The sequence below is a fragment of the Podarcis vaucheri genome (assembly GCF_965113315.1).
Source record: "Podarcis vaucheri genome assembly, chromosome: 2".
NCBI lineage: Eukaryota > Metazoa > Chordata > Lepidosauria > Squamata > Lacertidae > Podarcis > Podarcis vaucheri.
This window is the reverse complement of record NC_138760.1, coordinates 115,259,469-115,271,846: the sequence shown is the minus strand read 5'-3', so window position 1 is coordinate 115,271,846 and position 12,378 is coordinate 115,259,469. Positions and strand designations below refer to the sequence as shown.

The window sequence follows — 12,378 nt, the reverse complement described above, 5'->3', positions numbered from 1 at the left end:
CAGGTCCTTTGTCCGAAAAGCCCACCAAACTGGGGAGGTGCATGCATCTACTGTATTTTGATGCTAGTGGAATGTATCACTCTGACCCAGTCCTTAAAAAAATAAAAGTAATATAAACTATTTAAACATATGAAGTATAAATAATGACGGGAAGCAGTTCCATAGCCCCTTCACCCATTTTTCTGAATTGGTGTGCAACATCATTATCGTCACTTAATCTTGAAATAACACCAGAGATTTAAAAGCATAAAGAAAATCTGCCCCCACTACTTTATGAAAGGGATTCCAAAAACAAAGAGCTGCTTTAGAGAAGGCCTCACCCCTCCCTCCCTCCCTCCCTTCTTCCTGCCTGGCCCTTCCTGCCTTTGGTCTCCTCTCCATCTTTTCCTCTTTCTCCCTCCACCATCCAGTCATCCATGTCCCCATCTCTTCTCCCCTGGAACTCACCAGATTTCTCTGAGAGTCCCGGGAGGGGATGCTCAGAGGTCGTAGGGAGGGATGCAGGAGATAGCTTGACCAGGTCAACTGTCCATCTTCCTCCGTCCATCCTGACCAGGCTTGCAGGTTCAACTTCTTGAGGAGCGCAGGAGCCAGGGCAAGTTGTAGCTTCCTGGGAGGAAGGAAGAAGTCAAGGGAGTCTCAGAGCTCCTGCAGGGATTCTTCCCAAGACATTCTGCTGCCCCTGTAGAAGCCTCTATTGGGCACCCTCTTCCCAAGAGCCTCCACCCATTTTCAAACACCTTTGGCAACACCTTCCGTCTGCCTGTCCCGTCTCCCTTCCTAAGGCTGGCATGGTATGGCAGTAGTGACCTTGTGGCAGTTGCCCAAAGGGCCACAATAAATGTGATAATGTCTACCCCTTTAAATCCTTGTGTGTGCTTCTAATACAGAAGTTATGGTAGCCTGTGCTTTATGAAACTGATTATTTTGCAAGTTGCCGCCCCCCAGTTGAGGCAGAAATAGAGCTAATTTGGGAATCACAAAGATACAGCTGAAAGCTGGAACATGAGTCGCCACATGACGCAAATGGCTGCATGTAACACAGGTTCCCAATATGCACACCATCACAACGTAATAGAACGTGGTAGGCATCAGAACATATTCAGCAGAAATAGCCAGTGCTCGTTGTGCGTGTGTATTATAATAAAATGAGGTAATGATGAATATCAGGAACGTGCAACTGCAAAGGGACTTTTTTAAGGAGGCGGGGGATGCAATAAAAATTTAATTCTTTTTGCAACAACAAACATTAAAACAAGCAAAAACAGAAATAGGAGCATATGCAGAAGTTCTTGCGGAAAGGGGGCGGGGCCTTCAAAGGTCTCATAATCGACCCAAAACAACACAGAGGTCTGCCTGTCAATCGCGGTCCAGCGTGTGGACATCTCTGATGTATAAGATAGGTTGAAATAGAAATGCTTTGTTTGAAATTATATAAATACCACTGCCTGGACCACATATGTGGTGGAGTTGTGAGGAAATTAAGAAATTTTGCATAGTAGTACACAAAGAACTAAAGAAGATGTTGAAAATATCAAAAACAGACAAACCAGAGACATATCTCCTTGGATTGATAGATGATGAGATACCACAGGGGGGGGGAGAGAGAGAATTTTGTTTGGATACTGCCAGGGAGACATCGACCGTCACTGCCTCCAGCCGGACTCTGGACGTCCATCGATCTCCCGTAGTCACGCAGTATCAGCAATTAGCGACACGAAGCCTCAGAAGCAGATTGCCACATTCTTAGGCTGGTGCACACTCTATCAGCAGAATTCACACAGCAAAAGTTGCACAGCAGGAGAGCATATTTACAAGTTTATTCAGCGTTGGTCAGAACAAAGAAAAACATGACCGCCTGCTAGCGTATTCAGGCACAGAGAGAAACGAAAGCAATAGGAATCATAAACATCCTGTGCAACAGGAAATACGCAGACTCTGTGACTCACAGCCTGCTCCCTTTTAAGGTCGAACGGAAATATCCTAACATCCTCCCCCTTTCCGTGTAACCTGTAGTACCTGTGGTTCAACCCAATTGCAACTTCTGTACGTAAACCTTAAGTTGTTCTCTTACGTAAACCTTAGACAACAGATCAGCAGGAATTTCATTTCCTGCCATGTAGAACACCCGAATCAGTCCCTTTTGAATACACTCTCTTGCACGATGTAGCTTAATCTGCAAGTACTTGGTTCTTTGCTTGCAACTCTCTGAGTTCAGCAAAGCCAAACAGGATCTATTGTCTTGATACACTTGTATAGGACATTTCACATAAACTCCGATGTCCTTAAACAGTTGCATCAACCATTCACAATCCATGAGTGAAAATGACAGAGCATTGAGTTCTGCTTCACAGGAACTTAGGCTCACTGTCGTCTGCTTCTTGCACAACCAGTCAAACAGACAGTGGTTGTACATGTAGCATACTCCAGAAGTGCTTGTAACATCCGTGGTGTCACTTCCAAAACTAGCATCTGCAAAGATTTCAAGACCTCCAGTCTTCTGACTGGTGAACCTCAGCCTGTAGTGCATAGTCCCTTTCAAATAGCGGGCTATGCGCTTCAGAGCTTTCCAATCCTGAACAGTAGGATTGTTAGCATGTCTGCTAAGCAGGTTAGTGCTTACAGCTATGTCAGGTCTTGAACATCTAGCAATGAAATTCAACTTGCCTAGAATACATCTGTACAGCGTAGTGTCAGAAAACGCTTCAGCAGTACTATCTACCTGGTAACCTGTCACCATCGGTGTGTCTGCTGGGTTTGCATCAACCAAATTCAACCTGGTTAATACATCAGCAATTTTCTGTGTTTGGTGTACCAGAAAATTACCTGCTTGGTCCCTCTCCACCTGCAGAGAAAGATAGTTGGATACCTCACCAAGATCCTTCATGTCAAAGTGCTCCTTCAGCTGAGCTAGGGTGCTTCGGTAAAAAGCCTGATTCTTCCAAAACATCAGAAGATCATCAACAAAACATAAACAATACAGTTTGTTTTGCCCCTCCTCCTTGACAAACACACACGAATCAGCTTTGCCCTGGTGAAAACCTAGAGAAAGCAATGTCTCAGTGAGTTTTGTGTTCCAACACCTGGCACTCTGCTTGAGACCATATAAGGATTTCCGCAGTTTACAGACCATTCCCTTCTGTATCTGCATTCCATCAGGTGGAAGCATGTACAGCTCCTCCCCCAAAATCCCGTACAAAAAAGCTGTATTGATGTCATGATGGGAAAGATGCAGTTTCTCCTCTGCAGCGATCTTGAGCATCAGTCGAACGCTCTCATATTTCATGGTGGGTGAGTAGGTCTCGTGGTAATCCTGTCCTGGTACCTGTGAAAAACCTCTGGCAACCAATCTGGCTTTGTGTCTGACAACCTTGCCATTCTGGTCTGTCTTGGCCTTGAAGACCCATTTGCTGCCAACCAGTCTCATTCCTGGGACTACCAGTACCAGCTCCCAAGTTTGGTTCCTGTTCAAGGAATCAACTTCAGCCTTCATGGCATTAAGCCAAGGCTCAGCATCTTTAGAGGTTAACTCCTGAACCTCTTTGAAGCTTGAAGGTTCCCACACCTTCTCTGAGCTACTAAGAACAGCAGTTGCAGTCTTAGCAAACTCATCAGCAAATCTCTTTGGAGGTCTGCCTTTGGTCGCCCTTTCAGACCTGCGGACCAGACGCAAGTCCTCTGGACTCATCTCCTCCTTCTTAGGAGAAAAACGACCAATGGTGAACAGTGGTTCTTCCAGTTCATTGTCAGACGCATCAGATGGTCTGACTGAGGCCTTTGCGCTCTTGTAGTCTGCTGTGTCACCACTGTCGCTGACACCAGCAGCAGCGCCACCAACTGAACTGGAATCCGAACTCTGATCATCACTATCATCATCCTCCTCATCTTCCTCAGCATCATCTGCTTTTTTCACATCACCTTCATCCTCCTCTGGGTAACTCTGGAAAATTCCCACATTTCCCCCCCACTTAGGATTGTACTCAACACTCTTTGTGAAAATGGACTTAGAGTTAGTCATCCATACCCTGTATGCACCTTTTTCGTACCCCATGAACAAACCATGTGCCCCACGCTTCCCAAGCTTGTTGCTTTGTGGGGTGTGTACCCACATGTCAGAACCAAAGATTCTCATGTGCTTGATGTTCGGTTTCTTTCCAAACATCTTCTCGTAGGGACTGCAACCTATAGGTGATGACAGTCTCCGATTATAGGAATAAGTAAACGTCGACAGAGCTTCCCCCCAAAACTTCTCAGGGAGGTTGGCATCATGCAACAAGGTTTTCAGGCCTTGAAGCAAAGTTTGGTTTGCTCGCTCAGCAAGTCCATTCATCCATGGCGATCTAGGCGTTGACAAGTCATGCTGGATTCCCTTCTCAGTCAGGAAAGCTTCAAACTGCTGAGAAGTGAACTCCCCGCCCCGATCAGTAAAGAGACAGCCGATACGTTTACCATGAACATTCTCCAACCAAGCACAGAATGCCTTGAACCTAGGAAACGCTTGCGATTTCTGCTCAAGCATAAACACATGAATGTACCTAGAAAAAGAATCAATTAGAACCATGAAGTACCTTGCTCCTCCCAAAGAGGACGCAAGTGGACCAACCAGGTCTGCGTGCACTAGCTGGTAGGGTTTGGAAGCCTGCCTGCTAGACTCCTTGCCTTTTGGAGCAACCTTCACCTTGTTCTCTGCACAAGATACACACTTCATGTGAAACTTACAAGGTTTGATGCTCAAACCTTCAACCAAACCAGGCATCTTGGCCAGCGCTTGCCAAGACATGTGACAAAATCTTCGATGTGCTTCATGAATGCATCCTGCATGAAGAACCTTGTTAGTTTGTGCAACACAACAAGAATCAACATTTGACATAACAGCATTGTCATCATAAGTTATACAGAATAAACCATCTATAAACTTTGCATGCAAAATGTCCTCTTTGCCTTTCCTGATGACACAGACGTTCCTCTTGAAGGAAACCTCAAAACCATGCACAGTCAGCTGTGGGACACTGAGCAAATTGTCCGCAGCACTTGGAACAAAAAGTACATCTCTGATGGTAGTGTGCAGACTTGCCAGCTTTACAGTCCCTTTTCCTGCAATTTGCAACGTCCTTCCATCAGCCAGGTGGATCTCTCCGTCTTGAGGTGTGAAGGAGATAAACAGGTGCTTATCCTTTGATAAATGGCAGCTGGCGCCAGAGTCCACAATAAACCTGGCCTTAGCCTTTGGAGCAGCTTTTCTGGCAAGCAAAACCTTGTTTTCCACCGGCGTGGGCTTTTGCTGCTTGCCCCCCTGCTCCTGGCCATTAAACTTGCCTTTAGCCTTTGGTGAAGCAGTGCCAGCTAACAAGGCCTTGTTTTCCACTGGCGTGGGCTCTTCACCCCCCTTCTGCTTCGGGCCATCTGCAGGCATCTTGCTCTGTTTATTTCCAGCCTTCCGGCCTCTGCAAAGGCGATGACCTTGGTTCCCACGAGCAACAGAGCTCTCAGCTGCCAGCTCCTTGGCTCCCCCTGGAGACTGGAATGCTGCCTGGGATGAAATCACAGTCAGCTCCCTCTGCATCTTGCAACCGGTGCCCTCAGCATCCCTGCATTCACTCGCATTCTGGGAAACAGCCTGGACCTCCGATGCATTCACACTCTGGGCATTCAGACTCTGAGCTGGGATGACTGGCAGATGAGCTTTCTTCAAAGCATTCCACATCTTTTGTGCAGTCGTGTTTCCAGCTAGCGTTTTAAATTCCTCCAGAGACACGGATAAGACTATTACGTCAATGGCCCTCGAATTCTGGGCCCTCCATTTCTCTGTCAGAGGAACTGGAGGGGCTTCAGACACAGTATGCCACACTCCATACTGACACAGCAAACTCTCACACCATTTTGCCCAGGTCTGATAATTTTTCCCATTTAACTTTGGGCATTCAGCAGCCTCAGAAGCTTGGAAAAACTCCATTTCAGGTCTTTACTTGAGCCGGAGTCTCTTTCTTTACTTTAAAGACTCCTTATCTTGGCAGCTCATTAATCACGAAGCCTCTGGCTCGGCTCCCAGGCCAATTAAGCCCTGCCGGACATCAAAGACTCTTTGCCGCGGCCCAACAGAAAAGCCTCCTCTTTCGCTTTTCCACATACCTCAGCAGTCTGTCACAGTCTTACTCTCCTGTAAGTGCCGTGAATCTGGGCCCAAAACCTGTTGTTGGGATACTGCCAGGGAGACATCGACCGTCACTGCCTCCAGCCGGACTCCGGACGTCCATCGATCTCCCGTAGTCACGCAGTATCAGCAATTAGCGACACGAAGCCTCAGAAGCAGATTGCCACATTCTTAGGCTGGTGCACACTCTATCAGCAGAATTCACACAGCAAAAGTTGCACAGCAGGAGAGCATATTTACAAGTTTATTCAGCGTTGGTCAGAACAAAGAAAAACATGACCGCCTGCTAGCGTATTCAGGCACAGAGAGAGAGAAACGAAAGCAATAGGAAACAAACATCCTGTGAACAGGAAATACGCAGACTCTGTGACTCACAGCCTGCTCCCTTTTAAGGTGGAACGGAAATATCCTAACAGATTTTTCCGTATGCAAGTACAGCTGCTAGAATAGTAATTGCTGCTAGGTGGAAGCCAAAAACTATACCCACAAAAGAGGAATGGATTTGTAAACTAAATGAATATGTAATTCTGGCAAAATTAACTGCTATGATAAGAAATCAGTTGAATCAAAAATTTTAAAAGGAGTGGAAATGTTTTGATGAATATACGGCAAAATATTGCTCAAAAAAAATATGCTAATATGCCGAGATTAAAATGTGAAGTACTGGATAGAAGAATAATTAGTAAGCAAAGTTAATAAGAATATGTAGATGATTTGAGAAGGTTGTAGAATGAAAAGATTATTGTAAAGTGTATAATGTGGAGGAAATCGAGTGGGGGCGGAGGGAAGTGGGAGGAAGGAGAAAAGAATAATATGATGGACTGAGGAAATAGAAATGTAAATGTATGGGGGGATGGGGAGGAAATGGTGTTGGCTGTGGTATATCTATTGTAAAGTAATACGTGAAAACCAATAAAATAATTTAAATGGGGGGGAGGAGTCAAAGCCATGAACATGATAATCTGACTTCAGGATCTGTACCAAGTAATATTTAATGACCATGTCCTTCATGGATTTGCCTTGTCATGGCAAAGGGGCTTGAATACCTCAGAGACGCTATGAGCTATGCCGTGCAGGGCCACCCAAGACAGACAGGTCAAAGTGGAGAGTTTTGACTAAACATGATCCACCTGGAGCAGGAACCAGCAAGCCACGCCAGTATCCCTGCCGAGTCGTATAAAACATATGACGCTGGAAGATGAACCCCTCAGGTCAGAAGGCATGCAACATGCTACTGAGGAAGAGCGGAGGACAAGTACAAGTAGATCCACAGCTGATGAAGCAGCTGGGCCAAAGCCGAAACGTTGCTCACTTGCGGGTGTGCCTGGATGTGAAAGGAAAGTCCAGTGCTGCAAAGAAAAATATTGCATAGGAACCTAGAATATAAGTAGGGAGTCAAATAAATAAAAAGAAAAAACTGGTAAGTTTGGCCTTGGAGTTCAAAACGAAGCAGTGCAAAGGCTAACAGAGTTCTCTCAAGAGAACAAGCTGGTCGTAACAAACACTCTTTTCCAACAACACATGACTCTACACATGCACATCACCAGATGGGCAGCATCGAAATCAAATTGATTATATTCTTTGCAGCCAAAAATGGAGAAGTTCTATACAGTCAGCAAAAACCAAACCTGGAGCTGACTGTGGCTCAGATCATCAGCTTCTAATAGCAAAATTCAAGCTTAAACTGAAGAAAGGAGGGAAAACCACTGTCCAATAAGATACAATCTAAATCAAATCCCTTATGAATACACAGTGCAAGAGCGGAACAGAATTAAGGATTTAGATTTGGTGGACAGAGTGCCTGAAGAACTATGGATGGAGGCTCAAAGCATCATATAGGAGGCAGCAATGAAAACCATCCCAATGAAAAGGAAATTCAAGAAAGAAAAGTGGTTGTCCAATGAGGCTTTACAAACCACAGGGGACAGAAGGCAAGCAAAATGCAAGGGAGATAGTTAAAGATACAGGTAACTGAATGCAGACTTCCAACGAATAGCAGGGACAGACAAAAGGGAGTTCTTAAACGAGCAGTGCCAAGAATAGAGGGAAACAATAGAATGGGTGTGCCTGGAAGTGAAAGGAAAGTCCAGTCCTGCAAAGAAAAATATATGAACCTGGAATACAAGATCCATGAACCATGGTAAGCTGGATGTGGTAAAAAATGAGATAGCAAGAATAAATATTGACATCCTGGGCATCAGTGAACTAAAATGGATGGGAATGGAGATCTGTTCAAGAAAATTGGAGATATGAAAGGAACATTTTGTGCAAAAATTACCATAATAAAGGACAAAAGTGGTAAGGACCTAACAGAAGCAGAAGACGTCAAGAAGAGGTGGCAAGAATACACAGAGGAATTATACCAGAAAGATATGGATGGCTCGTACACTCCAGGTAGTGTGACTGATGACCTTGAGCCAGACATCCTGAAGAGTGAAGTCAAATGTGCCTTAGAAAGCACTGCTAATAACAAGGCCAGTGGAAGTGATGACATTCCAGCGGAATCTTACAAGATGATACTGTTAAGGTGCTACACTCAATATGCCAGCAAGTTTGGAAAACTCAGCAGTGGCCAGAGCATTGGAGAAGATCAGTCTAGAACGCAATCCCAAAGGGCAGCGCCAAAGAATGCTCCAACTACCACACAATTGTCCTCATTTCACACGCTAGCAAGGTTATGCTAATAATAATAATAATAATAATAATAATAATAATAATAATAATTTATTATTTGTACCCCGCCCATCTGGCTGGGTTTCCCCAGCCACTCTGGGCGGCTTCCACAGAGACCAAAAATACACTAAAATGTCACACATTAAAAACTTCCCTGAAGAGGGCTGCCTTAAGATGTCTTCTGAACGTCAGGTAGTTGTTTATCTCTTTGACATCTGATGGGAGGGCGTTCCACAGGGCTGGCGCCACTACCGAGAAGGCCCTCTGCCTTGTTCCCTGTAGCTTTGCTTCTCGCAATGAGGGAACCGCCACAAGGCCCTCAGCGCTGGACCTCACCGTCCGAGCAGAATGATGGGGGTGGAGACGCTCCTTCAGGCATACTGGGCTGAGGCCATTTAGGGCTTTAAGGGTCAACACAAACACTTTGAATTATGCTCGGAAACGTACTGGGAGCCATTGTAGGTCTTTCAGCAGCCGCTCCCAGTCAAAATTCTACAAGGCAGGCTTAAAATTCTACAAGGCAGGCTTAAGCAGTACGCGGACTGAGAACTCCCAGAAGTACAAGGTGGATTTTGGAGGGGCAGAGGAACCACAGACCAAATTGCAAACATGCGCTGGATTAGGGAGAAAGCTAGAGAGTTCCAGAAAAACATCTACTTCTGCTTCATTGACTACGCAAAAGCCTTTGACAATGTGGACCACAGCAAACTATGGCAAGTTCTTAAAAGAAATGGGAGTGCCTGACCACCTCATCTGTCTCCTGAGAAATCTCTATGTGGGACAAGAAGCAACAGTTAGAACTGGATATGGAACAACTGATTGGCTCAAAATTGGGAAAGGAGTACGACAAGGCTGTATATTGTCTCCCTGCTTATTTAACTTATATGCAGAGGAAGAGATGGTTGGACAGTGCTCTCAAAGCTACTAACATGAGTTTGACCAGACTGCAGGAGGCAGTGGAAAACAGGAGTGCCTGGCGTGCTCTGGTCCATGGGGTCACAAAGAGTCAGACAGGATTAAGTGACTAAAGAACAACAACAGTGTCCAATCAGCATTTCTTAAGGTAGAAGCAATTCTGAGAATGTTCCTCTGAATGATGATTGCAAATTGCCATTTGTAAAGATCCGTTTCTCGACTGAAGAGGATAAAAAATGAATTTGGAACAACAATGTCTCAAGATAAATTATGTTACTTCAGCCTCATGTACATAGAAAGTGACAAGCTAAGCAGTTTATCATTTGATGATATCCTCAGTGACTTTGCTTTGGCAATGCAAGAAAGTATTGTGATTTAGATCATGTTTGTCTATTGTTTGTATACACAGTACACAATGAATCATGATAAAATTATACAGCTGAATGGGTATTGGGTAGATGCAGTAATACAATTAGTCCTGCAAAATAATTTTTATGTACAGGTGTGTATAGTATTGCTATTATTAATAAATGCGACATATTACTAGAAATACTGTCTTTTACACTCACTAAGTGTAACAGGGTACAAAGGTCTTCTGTCCCAATGAAGAATGTGGACTATTATGGTAATATTGAGACTGATATAAAAAAATGCATTGTATTAACTACAATTACATTGTACAGGCTATAACAATTAAATTCATATTAATAAAGGTATTTATTAGTAGTAGTTGTCTGCACTGTATATTTACACCTATTATATTTTCAAGTTATAGCAAGTTTCTAGGACTAGATCATGATTTTTTGTAAACTGTGTTTCTAAAGGAACTTTTGTTATTGCCAAATGCCAATGTGTTTGCATTAAGTTTGTTATGAATAACAAAATCATTTTAAGTTAGAGCTTAATAATTATTTCACTATTAATATACTTAATTGTATTTCACTATTAATGTACTTCTCAATTGTATTTCAGTTCAACAATTACTTTGAGAAAATACGGATTTTGTTATGGGCAAATAGTTTTAGATACCTATTAGGTCCATAAATTACCATACAGCCTATATTCAACACAAAAAAGCGACAATTTGTTGTTGACAAAGAACAGCTGGACATATAAAGGGCCCCATGACCTCCAGTAGCTTAGGGCCTCGTCCAACCTCAGTCCGGCCCTGCCCCCACTACTTTATGCAAGGAGTGCAAGGAACAAAGAGCTGCTTTGGAGAAGGCCTCACCCCTTCCTTCTTCCTGCCAGGACCCCCCTGCCTTTGTTTTCCTCCCCATCTTTTCCCCTTTCTCCCTCTGCCATCCAGCAATCCATGTCCCCATCTCCTCTACAAAACGGAAGACTTGGATGTTTGGATGTTTCTGGTGTTTCTTATTTTGTTGGAAGCCGCCCAGAGTGGCTGGGGAAATCCAGAAAATGGGGGGGGGGTTATAAATATCATAGTATTACTATTATTACTACTATGGTATGCCTGGTCTGCAATACCCAACCCTCTCCCCTTTCCCGCCTCCTTCCATGCAACTCCCTTTGCACCAGATCCGAGCAGGAAGAAGCTTCTCTCTTTCCACAGTGGAAACCCCTCCCCCTCTCCACCTTCAAGGCCCCATTAAGAGAAACAGCTCCCTTTCCTCCCTTCTCTTCTTCTCCCCGTCCCGGGGCTTCTCATCCTGGACCCCCCACCCCTTGCAAAGCCCCTTCCCGCCTTCCCCGCCGCTGGCTTTGCACTCACCCGAAATCCTGGCAGCAGGAGCGACCCTGAGCAGCCGGGCAGGAATTGGAGCCCCCGCCAGGGAGGCAGGATATTTCCGGGGGCGGGGTAATTGCAGTACCCAGCCAATGGGGAGGGAAGGGAGGGAACCTGGGCTTCGAATATAGGGAACAGATGCTCGTTGCCTTAAGGGTTAAAGCCAGAGAGTGCAAGCTGCCAGAGAGCGAGAGAGCGAGAGAGCGAGAGAGAGAGAGAGAGAGAGAAGGTGGGGCTGTTCCATACTGACCTGGGAAAGGGGGCCCGGCTTAAGTGGAACAGCTGACCCGCCCCCTCTGCCGTCGGGCACTGCCCTTGTCCTGCAAGGAATCCGCTGAGTGCAAAGCGCCTTGGGGTGCAGCAAGCTTTGGGGTGTGTGTGCAATGCAATGCAATAACCATGGAACTGGGGTTGGGGGTGGAGAGAGAGCAGGCAGGGAAGCAGTGGTTCAAGTGTGGGGGTATTGCAGCTTATTCAGCCTCTTTGCAAAGAAGAGACAGGGGCCTCTTCCTGAAGGTTCTCTCTCTCTCTCTCTCTCTCTCTCTCTGTCAACACACACACACAAACAGAAACACATTCATCTGGATGCACAGACAGAACTCATGAAGAGCCCTGTAGTTTGATCAAGCCCATCTAGTCCTGCACCCTCTTAGAATCATAGAATCGTAGAGATGGAAGGGGACCCTGAGAGTCATCTAGTCCAACCCCCTGCAATGCAGGAATCTCAGCACTGTCTCCTCACAGTGGCCAAGCCTGCAAGGAGGATGGGAGCCCAAGTGCATCTATTCCTTCCGGCGGCTTCCGGGAACTGCTATCAATTAAGCATAATAATAATATGGTAACAACAACATTATTTATACCTGCTCATCTGGCTGGGTTTCCACCTCGTACA

At 45.2% G+C, this 12,378-nt stretch overlaps 2 protein-coding genes and 1 long non-coding RNA gene across 4 annotated transcripts in view; 1 reads left to right on the top strand and 2 right to left on the bottom strand.

Annotated features, from left to right (window-relative positions):
- Window positions 1-12,048, top strand: part of LOC309525506 — a 138,792-nt gene extending 126,744 nt beyond the window's left edge. The window contains exon 2 of the long non-coding RNA XR_014216361.1: window positions 11,705-12,048. This is a non-coding gene — a long non-coding RNA (uncharacterized lncRNA). The remainder of the gene's footprint in view (window positions 1-11,704) is intronic.
- The window catches only part of LOC309525249 (uncharacterized protein), a 117,030-nt gene that overhangs the window by 40,138 nt on the left and 64,514 nt on the right, over window positions 1-12,378 (bottom strand). The window lies entirely within an intron of this gene.
- The window catches only part of LOC309525018 (uncharacterized protein), a 210,404-nt gene that overhangs the window by 175,971 nt on the left and 22,055 nt on the right, over window positions 1-12,378 (bottom strand). Inside the window, exon 1 of one of the 2 annotated variants that reach the window (XR_014216044.1) lies at window positions 448-2,016. Coding sequence is in view for 1 of the 2 variants with exons in the window: in XM_082210347.1 (XP_082066473.1) it covers window positions 448-547 (100 nt within the window). In the remaining variant the exon portion in view is untranslated. Of the gene's footprint in view, window positions 1-447; window positions 2,017-12,378 lie in introns of those variants that run through there. The other variant, XM_082210347.1, reaches the window with a different exon arrangement.